A 19,967-nucleotide genomic window follows, 5' to 3' on the forward strand; every position below is an offset into this window, starting at 1 on the left:
TTTACTTACCAGAACTACTTTATCCTATCCAAGACTTTAACTTTAGCCCATTGACTTTGGCCTAGCCTATTGAATTGACTCTTCTGGTGAACTTAGAATATCTGCACTGCCTAAGAAATAATTGTATTCTATGTTCTGATAACCTATGCCTTTTTGCTCCTCCTTCAAAGTATTCTGAATGCCTCAGAAACTTAAGAGTGCACAGTACTGAAGTATATTTGTGTGCGATTATATTGCCTCCTTATGAATGTTTTATAAGTGACTGTTAAATTAATAAGTATTTAACAAAGAAACCTTGAGTACAAGAGTTGATTTGAACACCTGTAATTGTAGATCTCTGTGTAACATTACTGCTCACATCCCCCTCTTGAGATAAGCCTGGCTGCTCAGCTCTGCTACCAAAAACTGCAGTACAGACTTCTACCAAAGGTTGGTTTTGCTTACAACTTTAGTCCTACTTGTGTGTAGTGGTCCCAAAGGGTACTGCATACAAACTTTGCCTAACAGGGAAAAATAAACAGATAATTTAACAACGGATAAGAGTTCTCCTGCACTGATAGCCATAGGAACACATCAGTGCACCCAAAATACATTAGCCTAGCAATTACAGTGCAGTAAATACTGCACAGCCTCAAAAAGTCCAAAAAATGTAAAAACAGAAAATGTTGAGCATACCATTGATGTATATGGAGCGAAAGCAGCTGTTGGACTGGATTTCTATACTCTGGCCTGGTGGACAGATGTATAGTAGGACAGCCTAGTTTGTGAAGAGTGTCAACTCAGAGCTGTAGCTAAACCAATCAAGGTGGCATTGAGAGGGGTCAAAGTTAAGTCTCAGGAAGGGGTGAGCATGGTCAAGGGTCCACAATGAGCCCACAAGGTAACTAATGAAGGATTACAATTAGACAAGTAGTTCTAAAAACACTAGATTTATGGCCAAGCAAACAAAAAATGACTACCAGCACCTAGTAATATCTTACTAATTGGACACTTATACGGCACCATATCCAGCTGTTTCCAGGCGCCACAAGACAAGAAGGGGGGAGGGGAGGACTTGGGGTACAAAAAGTAGAACAAAAACAGTTATAATGGCCTTGTAACAAACCTACTGTGCAAGTGCATGACCAGGTAGTAAGTGCAAAGGGAGTAGGTAGAGGGAGAAGTGCAGGAGTGGGGTACCCCCCCCCCCCAAGGGTGGGGCAGCCAAGTGCTGGGCAGGCCCAGGCAGCAAATGCCAGGGTAAAGGGAGTGAGGGCGAGTGCGGCAGACAGAGGACAAAGTTGGGCTAATTCGGGTAAGGGAGCCCGAGGGCAAGTGCTGGCAAGGATCAACAGGTGTTGAAAGTCTGCAGCAGTTTTCGGCGTTGTTTCACAGGATTCAACAGTCGAAGTACCTTAACGGGAAGAACGTCAAAGTCGATAATAGTGACAATATTGCTATCTCTATGCAAGAGCTCTGCATTAGAGTGACCAATAATCTGGGTCGAAATAACCAATCTGAGGGACCTTAGCGGATGAGGGATTTTGGGTACACTACATGTCATGGTAGTGATAGTGTTACAGACATGCCTATGCCGACATCCCTTTTCGATCCTTGAAAGATAAGATGCAATACTCTGCGGTTACCACTGGATGTCGGACCATATGCACAGCATGTGATTCTAAGCAGATTAACAAGCATTAGAAATAATATTTGGCTAAAGTCTGAGAGGGGGTAAGGGGAGCCTGTTGCAAAGAGAGGAGCCAGCCGAGGAACGGGATCTACCTCCCACTCTCTGCTTGGAGAAGCATTTGACCTGCAGAGTTGGAGCCAGAAGACTGAAGGACTCTGTCCGTGAGGTATTTAGGGAGGGACAGCTGGATGTAAAGAGGTCCCAGGCCCCAGACAGTCTTGTAGATTATGTAAATGGTCGTCAATTTGACTCTTGCGGTCACTGGGAGCCAGTGGAGAATTCATTTTAGGGCTGGGGAGATGCAGTTCCTGGGATTGAGGCCAAGGATAAGTCTCGCAGTCCTATTCTGGAGTAGCTGAAGGGGTGAAGGGAGGAAAGCGGCAGGTTGAGGAAGAGGCTGTTACAGTAGTCTAACTTAGAGAGAACCAGGGCTCTGTAGACATTGAGCTTCTGGGGGAAGGTGAGGAAAGGTAGAATGCCCCTGAGGAGCAGCAACTGAAAGGTGGACTTTGCGGCAAAGTTCCATGATGTATGAAGAGAAAGAGGGAGTAGTTAAAGATGATCCCAAGGTTTGCCTCACAAGTGGGTGTGGGGAGAGGTCCCAGGGAGTCGGGCCAGAGTGGGTAGTGGGTGAAACAAGGCTTAGGCGTCCCAATGAGAAGGATCTCCGTCTTACTGGAATTAAGGTAGAGATTACTAGCAGAGCACCATCCCTGAATAGCAGTCAGGTTTGAGTGAGGGGGCGAGGTAGAGGAAGGCAGTTTGAAAGAGCTGTGCGTCATCTGCGCAACACTGAACATGAGGGGAGAAAAGGGAGATCAGATGGGCCAGGTAGATGTTGAACAACCAAGGTGATAGAATAGAGCGCAGAGGGATGCCAAAGGTCGGGAGTGAGGTAGGAGAGACAAGGGCCCATTTGCACTTGGGAAGGTCTGTTTGAAAGGAAGGAGGGCAGCCACGCCAGTGCCCAGTCTGTGATGCCTGAGATATCATGGAGACTGAGGATGGAGTGGCTGACTTTGTCCAAAGGAGAAGAGAGACTGAGGATGTTTTGCACAGAGGGAGTATTAGAGTCCAGGTTAGAGAGTAGGTCTTCACAGTTGTTCAGGAGAGCAGTTTCCGTGCCTCCGGCAGCCCTAAAACGACACAAAATAATAAAATACATGTATATACAGTCCCAGTACTTGGTGCAATCAAACCACAATACCCCAACCTCACGATTCAGAAAGGAAAGGTACGGTTACATTTGTAATTGCAGTCCACAAGAGTAACAACCTTAACTTTGGATGTCCAACCCTAAATTGACTGGGGCCTTGAGCCCTGAAAGTCCACAGAGTTCCAAGAAGTTTTGGAAAACAGGAAAAAGTTAGGCGGAGGGTCTTGTGAATGGGAACACAGCTCCAGAGTATCTATTCTAGTGAATCAACTGCCCCCAGATTTCGGAGTGCTTGCACAAACAAGCAATGGCAAAGCTAAACTATTGTCAACGTTGGTAAGTACCCTGCCTCCCCACCCCCCCCCCCCCAATTATCTGGTTTCTCTTGGGACTTGGCAGGTCTTCAGAGGGTCATCCGAGATCGTGCTTCACACCGTTTCTTCCAGAGCTCAGTGCCCAGGGGTTGCAGATTCCAGTGAATCCCTGGTCAGCCATAGATGCTGAAGCAACATGTTCCAGTCGAAGAATACAGCTCACTCTGGTGTAGGCTTCCTCTAAGCACTGGATGCGGGAAAGCAGTTTCTGGCAATGGTCACCGTTGCACCACGACAGGAGGGGACAGTTGTTGCGTCAGTCTGCCTGGTATCTCAGGTCCCTGGGATGCTGGGACTCTGACATTTCAGAGACGTCGGCAGCGTGGCAGCCCAAAGTTGGAGCTGGTCAGCCACTATGTGGTCCAGGGGCACTTCCAACGGCTCTTCTTTGCAAGACACTGCGACAAATGGTTGATCCCAACACTCCAAGGGTCAAAGCTCCATTGAGGAACTTCTGAATATCACCAGCCAGACAGGGCACAACATGTACTGCAGCACAAGTTGGTCACCAGGCCTTAGGATGGGTCCACTGTCTTCACAGATGGGCAGGATACTGGGCTCCTTGCAGGATATCTCCAGGATCTGAGGCATGGCTGCAGGACTCTTATCCAGAAACTGGGTGAGAAACTCTGCTCACCCAAATCAAGATCTACCCCCAATCACCCCAGGAGTGACCCAATCAGGACCAATGATGGGTGAAACTCATGCATACTGCCTGGACATACAGAAACCAGTTTGTGGATTGGGACCAGACAGTCCCAGCCCACTTCCTGGGATTTCACACACCTGGCCCGGCACTAGCCCGGGAAAACCAAGGCTTTCCTGGGCAATGTTTGACGATAAAAGGATTTACCTGGCAGGGCAGGAAGGCGGCCACAGGACAAGATGGCCAAAAGAACAAGCAAAAACCTTATGGCACGGCCATGTTAGGACAGTAGCCACAATTATTAGCCGAACGCGGTACGGTTAAAGAAAAGTATTGCAAAAATAGTCAAAATGCAACTGCTGCCATCAGCTTGTATTTAGGCACATCCAAAAGTAACCAAACTATCCCTTTGAGTGTAGTTTAGCGTCATACAAAATGAATCTCTATTGCCGTGCATTGTAAAATGATAAATAGTTACCCCAAAAATAGTTATGTATCAAGAAAAGAGAAACAGTTAGCCAGTACTGACAGCCTTAAGGACTGCTCAGTTTCCCCAAAACAATGAGAAAAAGTGCAGTGGGGTGAAGCTGAAGGCTTAACTTCACTGTAATAAGTCATGCCAATGTTAAATAACAAAAGCAACATGTTGTGGGGGTCCATAGAATTGGAGGGAATGTTGCTAAAAAGAGAAAACCTTCGCAACAGCAGCAAAAATAAAATCTTTCCTAACATATTCCAAGATCTACCTCCAAGTGTGGTGAGATGTTGGAAACTTGTCACCCTGGCAAGGTACCTGCAGGACTAAAGGGATTTACTGCACTGCCTCCAAATTCTTAATTCCCTCCAAGACTGCAAGTAAAAAAAAAAAAAGAAAAAAAAAGTCCACACAACAGATCTTGGGAAAGTGGACCTAGAAGCATATATCACAGTTGGCACAGTTAGGTCAAATATGTTCTAGTACCAAACTCAGCAAGCAGAGAAATTCAGACTCCCACAAATACTGTTACATGATGCAGAGAACAAACCCTCCTGGGTGCTCAGTACAAGAGGCGAATTAATAAATGATGCAATTTCACAGCATGTAAAATGAAGTTATCTGCTAGCTCGATGCTTAAAACCCAAACCATCTGTGGACAAAGGCCTGGCACTTCGGACAAGGAGCACACGTAAGGTAGCCTCCTGTGCAAGCTCATGAACAGCATCATATCACTTTTTAAAGTTCTAGAGTGCTGGTTTTGCTTTATTCTCTGGGAATATTATACAAGTATGGAAGAAAGGGGACAGGATTGTTATTACTCTTTGTTTGGGCTGTGGAAGCCATAAATGTTAACAGGAATGGCCATGTTACAAACTTGAAAGCGGTCATGCGCCACACTTTAGACATCAATCGGTCCTGCCATCTGTACAACTGCCTCAATTCACTTCCCTCAAAGCAGCAAGATTTTCCTTACCTCAAAGATAATAGACTGATTATTTTTTTTGAGGTAGAAGGCAAAGACGTATGTGTACATCAGCGTTGCACGACACTGGCAGAGGACATCTACTGCTTTCTTCAAAAACTGCACCTCAATCCAGGACATGTTGTGCTGCTGCATTTCTTCCATCTTTTGCTTCACCTGTGCATAGAGTTTGTGCTCGAAACGCAAGCTCTGCATATGGTTCATGTATCGGTTGCAGTAGAACAGGTACCTCTGCAAGGCTGCTCTGGATCGCTGTGTCAGTACACATGAAAGACAAAAAATAAAGTGACAACCTTGAATAGAGATTGAAAACAGACAAATTGTTGTGCAAATAGTAATTATGTTTGTGTGCAAAGCCCATCAGTGGCAACTCAAATGACGATGCAGTAGAACATCTTCATGCAAAGAGTTGGCCAGGAGCTCCATGCAAGAATCCCCATTTTTTTCTCCAAAGAAGGAATTTCAATTAAAACACATGGGATAATTGTCCTATCCTAATTTCCTGTGTATGAGTTTTTGCAGCTATGCGAATTCTTCATTTTTTTTTTAAAATCACAAGTTCACTGAAAACCAATTTTAGAAGCCAAGGTGACTAAAGACATCAAATTGTGGACATTAAAAATGATTTTAAACTATATCCTCTTATTAGCACTTAAAACAATGTGGGCTTAACTTCCTAAATCTATCTAAATGGGCAATATGAACCATTCCTCATCTCACCTATATGGGTAGCTCTGGTTGGGCAATTAAGGCCAGCTCTTAGAAGGGATGTGGTAGACAACAGCACTGAATTAGCAGGGTTCAAATGTAGTGCATGGATCAAAATAAAGATGTGACTAGTGTTAGCTAAAAGCAGGTGAATCATACAGTGGTCAGGATGCAATTCTGTTGAACAAGGAGCCAAGACATCTGGCACAACTATCTTTCACATAACAAACCTTAACCTAGTCCATTACTATAATATGTTTTAAATGGAGGGTCCCTATTGTATTTGTTTAGCCAATTCTTACATTTGTAAACATTTACAAACAATTATAAGTTAATCACCGTAGTGATTAACATACTCCTAGTTTAGTCTCCTTTCCTCCATACGGTATGGGCGTCCCTCGCTAGGGACGGAAGGACAACCTTTTTCACCAGAAAAAAGGTTCTTCCCCTTTAAATTTAGAGGCATCCTCTCCAGAGTCCACCCACGGCACCATTCCTCATTCACGTGTCGACAATATTAACATTGCCTAATGACACCAGTATTATTAGGGGGGAGGTTGGTGGGATGTATGGAGGAAAGGGGACTATGGACTAAGAGTACATCAGTCACTATGGTGAGTAACTTCTAATTACTCTTACCTCCCATACCCTTTCCTCCATATTGCATGGGCGATTACAACTGAATGTAGCCAATGGGTGGAGAGGAGACCCTCCTTAAGGAAATAGGTTCCCGAGAACCGCCTGTCTGAAAGCTGCGTCAGATCTAGAGCCAGCATCCAAATAATAATGCTTGCAGAAAGCAGAGGGAGTGGCCCAAGTGGCAGCCCTGCTTATGACTTGCCAAGTTACATGGCGGTGGAATGCAATGGCCGTTTCCTTGGCCCCGACTGCGTGGGCATGCATGTTGGGCGGCAGAGGCTTGTGCTGGCTCTCGTATGCTTCTTTGATGGCCGAGACCATCTAGCGGGATATGGAGGCTTTGGAGGCCCGATAGCCTGGTCTTGAGCCGCTGAAGGTGACAAACAGGGCCTCCGATTTGCGGAAGCCCTTGGTCCTGTCCAAGTAGAACTTCAGGGTCCGCCTGACATCCAGGCAGTGCAGCACTCTGTGCATCGTCCTTCGGATCGGCAAAAAACGTAGGAAGGACTATTTCCTTGCTCAAGTGGAAAGCAGACCGCACCGTGGGCAGAAATGCTGGGTGTGTCCGCAGGACGACTTTGTCCCTGTGAAAGGTAGTATATGGTTCCGAGGCGACCAGCGCCTGGATATCGCCGACTCTACGAGCCGAGGTGAGGCCAACCAGTAAAGCAGTCTCGATGGTGACTAGCCTGATGGCCGCGGATGCCATTGGTTCAAACGGTTTGTGTGCCAGGGCACCAAAGACTATGTTAAGGTCCCACAAGGGGTGCAGCCTATTAATGGGCGGATAGAGCCTTGCGAGCCCTGTCAAATGTTTCTCGATGATGGGACTGGAGGAAGAGTAGATTCCCCCTCCTCTGAGTTCCTGTAAGCCCTGATAGCTGCAAGACATGTACGGCAGGTGTCAGGTGGGCAAGGTGCGCTGAGAAAGCACATCGTCTAAAGTACATGCCAGAGGGTCGATTTCCTTAGGTCTGCTCAGTGGCAGAACCTGGTCCATTTGCTTTTATATTGGGCCCTGGTGGCATTGCTCCTTGCGCCATGTATGATTTCCAGATTAGCCTGGGAGAGGCCGAGGTGCTGCAGCGTTATCTGCTCAGGCACCATGCTGTGAGGGCTAGTTTCTGAGGCGCAGGGTGGATGACCCTGCCCCCTGCTGACCCAGAAGATGTGCTGGGCCCGTTGAGAAGTGAATCGGAGGCATCTCCAAGTGGCTGAGCAGCTCGGACAGCCATGGCATGGCCGGCCACCATGGAGCTATTAGAATGATGTTGAGTTGGCGAGACTCCTTGATCTTGCAAACTACTTTGAATCAGTGGAGTGGGCGGGAAGGCGTAAGCCGTCATACCGTTCCACTAAAGCCGAAATGCATCGCTCAGGGACGCGGACCATGTCCCTGCCAGGAGGCGAACTGAGGACCCTTCTTGTTGTGCCAGGTGGCAAAGAGATCCACCTGGGGATGACCACACCTGTTGAAGATCTCCTGAATAACAAGGTCGTTTAGCTGCCACTCCTAATTGTCTGCTCCAAACCTGCTGAGCCTGTCCTCCTCCAGGTTGGATTACCCCGGGAGGTGGGCTGCCGCGAGGTAGATGTCGTTTTCCAAGGCCCATTACCACATGCTGATTGGCAGTCTGCACAGAGCAAGGGGATCTGGTGCCTGGCGGCTTGTTGACGTAGTACATGCTGGTCAAGTTGTCTGTCTGGATGAGGACAAACTTTCCCCTGAGAATTGGGAGGAATGCTCCGAGCGCTAGCCAGATGGCATTTAGCTCTAACCAACTGCTGTGGTATTCTTGCTCCTGTCGAGTCCAGGTGCCGTGGACCGAGAGATCGTCCAGGTTGGCACCCCAGCCCTAGAGCGAGTAGTTTGAGTGATGGTGGCCTACGGGGTGGGTGGCCAAAGCCAAAAGGGCCTGCCCGTCCGCGGGTTGCAGTCCCTGGACCACCAGGTTAGGTCCGGGTGGAGAGATGGAGGAACGTTGATCATCTCGGATTGTGAGCCCTGCTCCTGATTCCATGAGGCCGCGAAGTGCAGCTGAATCCTCCTCAGTCTTGTTTGTGGAACGGCTAATAGGACCGCCGTCAAGAGACCCAGGAGATGCTGGTACCACCATGCTGAGGTCACCGCTCTGTTGAGGAAGTGGGTGGCGGCCCTCTTTTTTTAAGTCAAATTTTCTTGGCATTTAATGGTAACAAGAGGCTTCTACAGCGTGTCAACTTTTGGGCAAATTCCCATCATAACTTTACAATCCAACCATACATCCCTTGAAATTCCCCCCCCCCCCGTTCCCCTCAACCCCATAGTTCAAGGCACGGGACGGAACGTCCGAAACTCTTCTCCTAGAACAACTCCGACCGGGCTAATGGCCGTCCGTGGTTAAACCGACTCCTCCAAAACTAAGGCATGAGACCCTGTGATTCTCAGGGCGTTTCCTCTGTGTGGCCGAAAGCCTCCATAAATTGTAGCCAGTCCATCTTTATCTGGGCGCTCGAGCCCTGCATAGCCGCTGTGAGTCTTTCCATGAAGTAGATATCCTTAGCCACCGCTACCCACTCACTTTTCGTGGGAAGGCTGGTCCTTTTCCAGGTTCTAGCCCGAGCTGCCAGGAGTAACGAGTGCGTCAGGTCAGGAAGTTTCTCCCAACGCTCATCCCTCAGCTGAAGGCCAAACATCATCAGGATTGGATCTTGTGGGTAAACCCCCTCTCCCGCCTCCCCATACCAGCTCAGGACCTCAGACCAGAAGGCTTGAACCTTCGTGCACGACCACCACATATGCCAGTAGTCGGCTTTTTCCCCACATCCGTGCCAGCACTCTGGGTCAATGTCCAGGAAAATCCGAGAGGGTGATCAGGCCGTACTGCCATCTATGAAGGAGTTTGACAGCATGTGTTTTATATTGGCAGGAGATGGATGTCTTAAACGCCCTGCTGCAAATACGCCCCCATAGCCCGCCCCCCACTCCACAACCCAGGTCCCTCTCCCATTTCCTTCTGAGGCTTTTGGTCGTTCCCTCCCGGGGAATCATAAGGGCTCCGTAGAGGAGTCCTTTCATTTCTACGTGAGAGCCTAGGATTTTTTCGACCGGGGTGAGCTTTCTTTGTATGCAGGGCTTTAGTTTGGGTTTCATTAGGACACCCTTGAGACGTAGGTATAAGAGCAGGGAGAGGGTGCCAATCCCCAAGTCCTCCTCAAGTTCCTGTATAGGAATGAAGGAGTCCTCCCGCATCAGCTGACCGACTCTGGCCAGACCAGCTTCGAACCAGGGCTGGTAGTGTTCGTGGCCTGGGATTTGCTCTAGAACTGGTGTGGACCAGATGTGGCTCAGGGGCGAGGGCCAGGTGGTCACCTTTTGTCTGATTCCCTTTCCTGCAAGTGCTTTCCACATAGTTCCAAGGATGGGGTGGTCCCTGATTCTTTTGGGTAGTTTTTTCAGGGGGACCCATATCCATTCCCCCATGGTGGCTGCGTGTAGGTAGAAATTTTCAAGAAAAACCCATTGTTTATTGGGGTCCTCCTTAAGGTGTGGGGTCAGGGCCCGAAGCTGAGCTGCTCTATGGTATGTTCGCAGGTCTGGGAGGGCTAAGCACCCTCTATGCTTGGGGAGTGTGAGGTTCTCGTATCCTATTCTGGGTCTCGGGCTCTCCCATATAAATTTAATTATTTGTCTTTTGGCTTCGCTAAGGTAGGATTCTGGGGCCTCCAAGGGGAGCATCTGGAAGACGTATAACACCATGGGTAGAAGGTTAATTTTTATAGGATTAATTCTTCCCATCCATGAGATCTGTCCCTTCGCCCAGCCCTCCATGTCCGTGAAGAGTTTGTCGAACAGAGGGGGGTAGTTTGCCTGGCTCAAGTCTTCATTTGGTCTTACTATATTGATGCCCAAATACTTTATACCCTCGGGGCAGACCTGGAGGCCCAGTGGGATCAATTCGGCTAGGTTTCTCTCTGCATCAGGAGCAAAAGGGAAGACCATGGACTTGCTAACATTTACCCTGAAGCCCGAGAAGCGGCCAAATAGCTCTATGACCTGCAGGGCGGCCGGGACCGATCGCGTAGGTTCCCTCAAGTGTAGCAAAATGTCATCTGCGTAAAGGCCCAGTTTGAACGTGCGGCCTCCTATTTCTATACCTCTCACCATCTGGGAGCCTCTGATGCTTTCCGCCAAAATCTCCATGTCATTTCGAACAGGAGTGGGGAGAGGGGACAGCCCTGTCTTGTCCCTCTCTGTAGGGAGAAAGTATGTGACAGTTGGCCATTGACTGACTCTGGCAGAAGGGGCCATGTACATGGCTTTAATGGCCTGTCTAATCCCCACCCCGAAGCCTAGTTTCTCCAAACCCTGTGCAGGAATCCCCAGTCCACCCGGTCGAAAGCCTTTTCGGCGTCGATGGACAGCAGAACCGGGTTGTCACCCTTCCGTGCCACCTCCCTCATGACGTGGGTGGTCTTACGGAGGGTATCCGCCCCCTGCCTTCCCTGTATAAAGCCCACCTGGTCCGAGTGGATCAGCTCCGGCATGTCGCCATCTATCCTCGTGGCAATAATCCTGGTAAATAGCTTTGCATCTACATTAAGGAGAGAGATCGGTCTGTAGGACCGACAGTCTGCTGGGTCCTTCCCCCTCCTTTGGGATCACGGTGATCAATGCTTTACCAAATGATGGGGGTGCCCTCGATGTTGGAGAATAATCTTGCCAGGAATCCTGCTAGGTGGCCCGAGAATGCCTTGTAGAAGCCCGCCGTGTATCCATCCTCCCCCGGGGCCCTTCCTAGCTTGAGGCCTCATATTGCCTTGAGTACCTCCTCCTCTGTTATTGGGGCGTCCAGGGCCTCCGCGGCTCGCAGGGTGGGGAGGGCGACCCCACCAAGGTATGCGTCAAGCATTTCCTTCTCTGCCCCCCCCCCCCGTCGCTCCCATAAAGGGTTTCATAGAAGCCGGCAAAGCTCTCAGCTATGCCTTCGGGCTCTGAGGTTTCCTCCTCTTCCCCACACACAACTCTGGACACCCACCTCTCTGCCCGTTGGCCACAGAGTTTAGCCGCTAACATAGCATCTGCCTTACCTCCTTTTTCGTAGTATCTTTGGCGTAAGTGTTGGAGTCCTGCCACAATCCTGCCCATCTCTAATTCCCTCAGGTCCTGCCTTTTCCCTCTTGGAATGCCCAAGTCTCTCGCCCTTTCCTCCTCCCCCTTCCCGTTGGACCTTTCCAGTATAAGGATTTCTGACCTAAGTATGAGCCACAAGCATCCTCTCCCTTTTTTTGGAGGCCCCTTCGCTAATCAGCCTGCCCCTCCAGGTTGCTTTCGCCGCCTCCCATACTATCCCTTGGTCAACTTCTCCAGTATCATTTAGTTCGAAGTATCCTCTAATCACCTCTATCATCTCCTCTTTGAAGACCGCATCCCTTAGGAGGAAGTCATTACATCTCCACAGAGAGTTCCTAGGTTTTAGGCCCGAGATGCTAATGTCAGACCAGACGAGGTCGTGGTCTGACCAGCTGACTGGGCAGATCTCTGAGGACTCTATTCTGCTCATGTGCTGGTGTCTCGTAAAGAGGTAATCAATGGGCGGGGGCGGCTGAGTAGAAGGTGTATCCCCTCTCCGTTGGGTGGAGCACTCTCCATATATCCACCAGACCCTTCTCCCACATTAGGTCCCGAAGCCCTCCATAAGGTCGTGCCCCCCGCCACCCGGTGGGATGGCCTCACCACTATGGTCAAACTCCCTGTCAGCACACATTTTGAGATCCTCCCCTCCTCCCCCCATGACGAGGAGCCCTTCCGCTCTAGTCAACACCTCCGCAAGGGCATCTTGGATAAATCCCAGCTGCCCTACGTTGGGGCAATATATGGCTGCTAGGGTGATTTTCGAGTTGTGCAAGTTGCCTGACACTACCATGGCTCTCCCGTCTTCCCGCTCCCATCGGGATACCTCTGTCAGTTTATGATTCTATGCAGAATAATTCCGACACCCCCCTTCTTAACCTGGCCGGATGCCCAGAAGGTCTGGCCCACGTGGGATCCCGGGATCGCCCTCTCTTCCCCCCTCACCGTTCTAGTTTCCTAGACAAAAAGGATAACGGTTCTCGCATTTTTCATTTCCCTCCCCAGAAGTGAGCGCTTTGTCGGGGAGTTGAGCCCCTTGACGTTGCGGGAGCCTATTCTGAGGGACTCGGCCCGGCCCTTCCTCTCATTCTGTGTCATTAGTTCTATGCCTTGCATTCATCTTTTCCCCCGGTCATGAGGAGATTGTCCCGTTCCCTCGTTGAGCTTGGTTCGGTCTGGGCCCGCGGGCCTCCAACTACCTCCCTCCTCCCTTCCCAGTTCAAGACGCCTGCCAACGGCCAAGCCACCAGGGTGAGAGAGTGTCCGTACCTCGCGGGATTCTCGAACTCTGTGTCCCCGGCCGGGATTGCAAAACGGGTGTCTCTGTATTTTCCGATCAAAAGTCATTGTTCACCTGGTCTTCCCCAGCTTCCGACGTGGGGGTGTTTGGTTTTCTGAATTTTCTCCTGCCCTTTGTCTTCTTCGTGGACCAAGGGCCCTCAGGTTGCCTCCGGGGATCAAGCACCATTTGTGTACCTCCTTCGTTTCCTCCCTCCGAGGAGTCGCTCTTGAGGACTTGTGTGGCTTCTTTGCCGCTGATCACCCTGTAGTCTACACCAGCTCGCTCAAAAGAGGGCGAACGGGAACGACCATCTATATCTTATGTCCTGGCTGGTGAGCCACTGAGTGAGCGGGCGACAATCCCTCCAGCGGGTGAGCGTGAGGGTCGAGAGATCTTGGTAGATCCTAATTGTGTCCCCTTCAAAGATGAAGCTCTCGAGCCTTTTTGCCTTCTCCAGGACCTCCATTTTTTCTCTGTACCGAAGGAAGCGCACCACTATAGACCTCGGGGCCCCTCCTCCGCCCCCTCCACCTCGATGCTCCCTCTCCAGCTGGACTTCCCTCCCCCCCCCCCTCCAAGGCAAAGAGTTGGTTGATCAGTCCTTGAACCTTCCTTCCCACATCGGCCGCTGTCTCCCCTCTTTGCTGGGTGACGCCCATTATACGCAGGTTATTTCGGCGCTCCCTATTTTCCAAATCATCCATCTTCAAGGTTATGTCCTCATCTCTCATTTCAAGGTCTGTTAATCTCGCCTCATATTTCATGTCGCACAGGTCTGGTTGGAGGTGGTTATTTTCCATTCCCTCCATTTTTTCTTCCAAAGTTTCCACTCTTCCCCCGAGGTCCACTATAGAGGCCTGGATGTCGGTGCGAATGGCCTTAATTTCCTGAAGGATGTCCTTGAGGTCCTCCTTAGTTAATGGTGTGGGGGGCGGGTCGCTGCCTGAAGGCATGGTGGCACTGCGGTCCTCTCTCGGGGCTGAAGCTGTTCGTGGACGGCGAAAGCGTTGGAGGGAAAGGATTGCCCGAGTGATCGAGGGCCTCTCCAGGGTGTCGCTCTTCGTTGGTGACCTATGGTGCGATGCCTCTACGAGGCCAGCCCGTGGTGCTCTCAGCGTGTGGTGGTCAGGTTCTAGGGAGACGGGGCGTCGAGTATGTAGGCCTTGACTTGGTGCTGAGGAAGGCCTACGGGGCCCTCAGGTTTTAAGGCTTAGGCCCACTTCGTTTTGGGGGCCTCTGCTGTGGTGGCAGGGAGGAAGGCGGCGCGGAAGGCGGCACCGCTGGCAGAGCTTGAGCCGCCCTGCTCCATTCCTTTTCTGCCTGTTTTTGGGAGGGGGGTTGTGTCCCAGGAAGGGGCCATGGGAGGCCAAGGGGAGGGCGGGGGGGGGGGGGGTGGTGGAGAAGCACAGTTTCCTCAAATGTCCCCTTCACCCCTCCGTCTCCTCACCTCCTTTCCATGTACTTAGGGAGGCTGGGGCTCAGGGCCCGTATTCCTCCTCCCGCTGGGGTGGCCACGAAGCTGTGTCTTGTTGGGCCGCCTCGCCCCGGGTTAGGCTTGAGGGGACGGTGTCCGCCTTGTGTCGTAGTCTCAAGTCCTTGGAGCGTAGGCATGGGGCCCGGCTGTATCGTGGGCGAGGGCTCTGTTCTGGAGTGCGGGGCTTCCCCGCGATCGGCAAATCAAAATGTCGACGTCCCCGCGAGTCCTCTGCAGGGGGCTCACATGGCTGTGCGCGGGGTGGCGGGGCCTCCCTCTCCGCTCAACGTCTTCCAAGCACCCTCGTACATGGGGGGGGGGGGGTCGCTCCCTCCGTCGCCGGGCCCCCTGCGGGCCTTCGACGGGCAGCACTTGTCCTGCTACGACACTCGCCACAGGCACCGGGGCCTCGCCACCCACTCCGGGTCTCCTGGCGTGTACCGTGCGTGTAGGGGTGGGTCCACCCACTGTCCGGGTCGCATCCCGGTCGCAGGATGGGGAGGCGGCAGTGCGGCCAGATGGTGTGCGCGTGGGGCCCCGCTCGTCGCCAGTCCACTGGTAGCTCGTCGCCTTTGGCGGTCTTCAGGGGGGCTGGCCCTTTGGCCTCGGGCGGTGATGAATCCGGGCCCTTGATCGGGGGAGATCGCCCCGGGTGCCGGTCCTCCCTGGTTTCAATGCGAAAATCCCGGCCAGGGATTGAAAAGGCCCACTAGGCCCCGCGAGGCAGGAGGAGCGCGAGCCTCACACGACTTGCATGCTCTGCGCCCCCTGGCGGTCTCTCTGTGGCGGCTCTCTTGATGGTCGAGATCTTGTCCTCCAACGGAAATACCTTCTCAGAGCACATGTCCCAGATGAGACCCAAGAATGTCAAAGTCTGCGTGGGCAGCAGCTGCGAGTTCTTAAGATTGAGTGAGACGCCCATATCATGCAGTGTGTTCATCAGGGCATGGGAGGAGTGGTGAACCGCTTCCAGAGAAGTAGCCTCGACGAGCCAGTCGTCGAGGTATGGGTAGATGTAGAGGCCCTGCAGCCACCGTATTCATGAGTCTGGTGAAGACCCTGGGAGCCGAATGGAGGCCAAAGGGAAGGCCCTTGTATTGAAAATGGTAGCCCACGTTCCTGACCTGTAGGAAAGAACGATGGGCTGCCAAATCAGGACGTGTAGGTACGCGTCCTTCAGATCCAGGGAGCACCTCCATTTTCCCTTGCACAATATCTCCGCTATAAAAGCTGGCGTAACCATCTTGAATTTTTGTAGGGGTAAGGAGAGGTTGAAGGTGGAGAAGTCCAGCACATCTCTCAGGCCCGCCTGGTTTTTCTTCTGAATGGTGAAAATCCTGGAGTAAAAGCCCAAGCCACGCTGGGACTTCCTCCAATGCCTGGCTCTCTACGAGTGACTGGATCTCCGCCAAACCCCGCGGAGCGCTGCTGTGTCTGGGTGTACGACTTGGACATGGTCTTTGTCAAGATGGATAAAGACTTAGCCGTTTGTTAGCTGTTTTACTTCTTGTCCAGCTCTTCGTCCATGGTGGAGTGGAAGAGGTGCCTCCCGCAGGCCCCTGTCGAACGGTAGATCTAAAATGCATTCAGTGACGACCGGGTTGAATTTCGTGGCCCAGAGCCAGGCTGTCCTTCTCATGTTTGTGGCGATACAGATGGCACGGCCAGATGTGTCAATATGGGCCATGGTGGATTCCATGAGGTCCTGTGCCACCAGTTTGGCCTCAGGAAGCCCTGCCTTCAAACATGATTGGCTCTGCATAGGGAGTTCCGGGAGGATGTCTGCAATTTCCCTTCATAACCTTTGGTTGGTTGTACGAAGATGCAAGGACGCGTTGGAATAGTTTCTTCCGATACGCCTCCAAGATCTTCTCCTTGCCTAGCAGCGCCACAGAGGAGGCGGCTGAGGACAACAGGGGCTTGGAGTATAGTGATGCTGCAGCGATCACCAAGGAGTGTGGCGGAGGATGGGCTGAGAGCAAGAGTGTATCCCCCCCCCTCCAGCTGCCGGTACATAGCGTCCAGGTGTCGACTGACCGAGTGGGGCTTGAGCTAACCCTTCTTGGCCAGGGGGTCTACATCAGTCTGCAGCGGAATCCCTGTTTTGGCTGAGGGGCGTTGACAGAACTTCAGCCAGAACCCCCTCTGCCGGCTGCTCAGCTTTGGGTAGGCCCAGGTACTCCGCCAGGCCAGCAAGACGTTTGTGGAAGGCCTTAGCTGAGGATGGCGTGTCCAGATCATCCTCCTCATCCGTGTCCAGAGGATCAATAGGATCCTGCAGAGGTGGAGGAGTAGCTGGAGCTGGAGGCTCGGGTATAGTGACTGCGGCCAGAGGCTGAGGAGGCGGCAGAGGCTGGTACAGAATCTCTGGAGGAACCAGCTGGGGAGCCGGAGGCAGCGGCTGCACCGGGGGTGCCGGTGGAGGCGCTTGTGGTGCCGCTAGCATAGTCGGGAGGACTTCCCTGATCAGGCTCGCTGGGCCCAGCCTACTCCAGCACTCTTGCGTGTGGATCACAAGGCCTACCCTGCTCCTTGGGCCTTGGCCCGGTAGGCGAGACACCCTCAACCCGGGGGTCAGTAGAGCTGCATTTAGGCACCCCCTCGGATGTTTTGCCGGTACTAGGGCATAGCCCCTTGGCCATAATGCCGGTACAAGGGCAAATCCACTTGGATGACAATCCGGTACAAGAACCTCCGGTCCCTCAACACTGCCACCGGGAGAATCAGAGTATCCCTCGGCCCGAAGGCAGGTAGCTGCAGAAGGAACAAGTTACTTACCTGTAACTGTTCTCTAGCATGGGTCTGGCATGGATTCACATGCTCATGAATATTCCCCGTCGTCAGGCTGGGAATCCTCGGTAAAGAAAAAATCAGTATCAGTTTCGTTTCTGATCTGTCTTTCGTAGTAGTAACCAATCACTGATCTCTGCGTCATACTGACCACAGCCAATGACTGCCCTCTACCTAAGCCACGCCTCTGGCAGCCATCTTCAGATTTGGTAGCACGTGAAGTGGCAGTATGACCAAGTGAAGAGGCGCAGAGGGGTAGGCGGGAGGGTTCGCATGTGAATCCATGCCAGACCCATGCTGGAGAACAACAGTTACAGGTAAGTAACTTGTTCCTTCTCCAGCATGGGGTCTGGCATGGATTCACATGCTCATGAAGAATACATAGCAGTACACACATGCACAACGACGGGAGGTGGCAAAGGCTCAACATTAAGCATTACATCAAACTCAACATTAAGCAATTCTTACCTCCTCACCAGGCTCACCTTAGGCGAACAGGTTGCGCAGCACTGCTTGGCCGACCCTGGACTCCTCCCTGGAATCCCGATCGACGCAGTAGAATTTCGTGAAGGTGTGCGTCTACCTCCACGTAGCAGCCCTGCAGATGTCCAGCAAGGGCACACCAGATAGGAACGCCGTGGTAGCTGCGATCGCTCTGGTGGAATGGGCTCTCGGACGGCCAGGCAGCGGTCGGTTTGCCAACCGATGACAGAACATGATACAGCCGGAGAGCCATCTGGAAATGGAAGCCTTAGAGAGAGCCTTCCCCTGATTGACAGGTCCAAAGTTCACAAAGAGTTGTGACGTCTTCTGAAAACACTTCGTGCGGTCCACGTAGAACTTCAGCGCTCTAGCCACATCCAGCGAGTGCAAAGTCCTTTCAGCCGGCGACAAAAAGAAAACAGGCAACACCAAGGGTTCGTTGAGCTGGAAGTCCGACGGCACCTTGGGCATGAAGGAGGGGTGCGTCCTCAGCACTACCCTCGTGTCGTGAAAAGTCAAGTACGGGGCCTTGCAGGAAAGGGCCTGGATCTCTCCCACCCGTCGTGCGGAGGTGATGGTCACAAGAAACGCTGTTTTCCACGACAAGAACTTCAACGGAGCCGAGTGCAGAGGCTCGAACGGAAGTTCCATGAGCTTGGTCAGCACCATGTTGAGCTCCCACGCCGGGGCCGGAGCCTTCACCGGCGGGAACGATCTGAACAGTCCCTTCATAAACTCTTTCACCAGACGAGACCACAAAGACGTCCGCCCCGTGGTTCTGGTGTATCGTGAGCCAGTCCAGCTTTGGCCAGCGTCAGTAGGTACGGCAGTACTTGGGGAGCCGTAATCCGTAGAGGGTTAATCTTCTGTGCGTGGCACCAGACAGAGAACCTCTTCCATTTGTGTCCGTAGCATTTAAGAGTTGAGGACGCCCTGGCCTTTGCAAGAACCTCTCTGCAGTCGGCCGGTATGTCGTATCCTCCAAACTCTAACGCTGCAGGAGCCAGGCCTGCAAGTTCAGCGACTTCGGGTCGTGATGGAGGATGGCGACTCCTTCCCTGGAGAGAAGATCCGCGTCCACTGCCAGCTTGATTGACGGGGACGCTGACAAGTCCAGAGGGTCCGGGAACCATATCTGCCTCGGCCACGCAGGTGCGACGAGGATCATCCTGCACCGTGACCTCTTGAGCTGGTTGATGAGCCGGATCAGCAATGGCAATGGAGGGAACGCGTATAGAAACAGGCCCTCCCAGGGGAACGAGAAAGCATCACCCAAGCTCCTCGGCTGGGGAAACCTGCTGGCGAACCTCCGGCACTTGGAGTTCGTCGCCGTCGCGAACAGATCGATCTGGGGTGTGCCCCACCGTCGGAAGAGGCAGTCCACTAGATCCTGTCGTAGTTCCCACTCATGGCACGAGCGCAGCTCCCTGCTGAGTGAGTCGGCGATGGTGTTTTTTATCCCTGCCAGATGAAACGGCACCAGAAACATCCATTGGGCGACGGCCCAATGCCACAGGTCCTGCGCCTCCTTGGACAGGGCTGGGGACCTGGTTCCGCCCGGTTTCCTGATGTAGAACATGGTGGTGGTGTTGTCGGTGAAGATCCTCACCACTTTGCCCTTGAGGGACGGAAGAAAGGACCTGAGGGCCCAAAACACTGCACGGAGCTCCAGGACGTCGCTATGGAGGGACTTCTCTGTCGGCAGCCAAAGGCCTCTCGCGTGCAGATTTTCGGTGTGCGCTCCCCACCCTTCCAGGGAGGCATTCGTGGTCACGGTCTCCTGGTGGCCGGGGGTCTGAAAGTCCATGCCCACCGTCAGATGCACACGGGTGCCCCGCCACCGGATCGCTCGTCGGAAACTCTCGTCGAGTGTGATCCTCTCCTCGAAGCTGCCCGTCTGGATCCAGCACGCGTCCAGGAACTCCTGCAACGGGGGCATACGGAGCCTGCACAGGCGGATGAGGTAAATTCAAGAAGACATCATTCCGAGGAGGGACTTGATGGACCTCACTCTGGCCGCGTCCGCAACCAGCATCCGCTGCACCTTGCCCAAGATGGCCCTCGTCCTTTCCTCCGACGGAGAGGCCAGAAGCGACACTGTCGAACTTCGCTCCCAGAAACAGTGCGTCTTGCGCGGGCACCAGGTGGGACTTGGCGTAGTTTATGGAGA

At 52.4% G+C, this 19,967-nt stretch overlaps 1 protein-coding gene across 4 annotated transcripts in view; it reads right to left on the reverse strand.

Annotated features, from left to right (window-relative positions):
* The window catches only part of ARIH1 (ariadne RBR E3 ubiquitin protein ligase 1), a 1,069,856-nt gene that overhangs the window by 237,039 nt on the left and 812,850 nt on the right, over positions 1 to 19,967 (reverse strand). For 2 of the 4 annotated variants that reach the window (XM_069624621.1, XM_069624619.1), the window contains exon 12: positions 5,300 to 5,560. In XM_069624621.1, the coding sequence (XP_069480722.1) occupies positions 5,300 to 5,560 (261 nt within the window). Of the gene's footprint in view, positions 1 to 5,299; positions 5,567 to 19,967 lie in introns of all 4 variants that reach the window. The other 2 variants (XM_069624620.1, XM_069624618.1) reach the window with 1 other exon arrangement.

This window comes from Ambystoma mexicanum, chromosome 11 (genome assembly GCF_040938575.1).
Source record: "Ambystoma mexicanum isolate Mex_15411 chromosome 11, UKY_AmexF1_1, whole genome shotgun sequence".
NCBI classification, from domain to species: Eukaryota; Metazoa; Chordata; class Amphibia; order Caudata; family Ambystomatidae; genus Ambystoma; species Ambystoma mexicanum.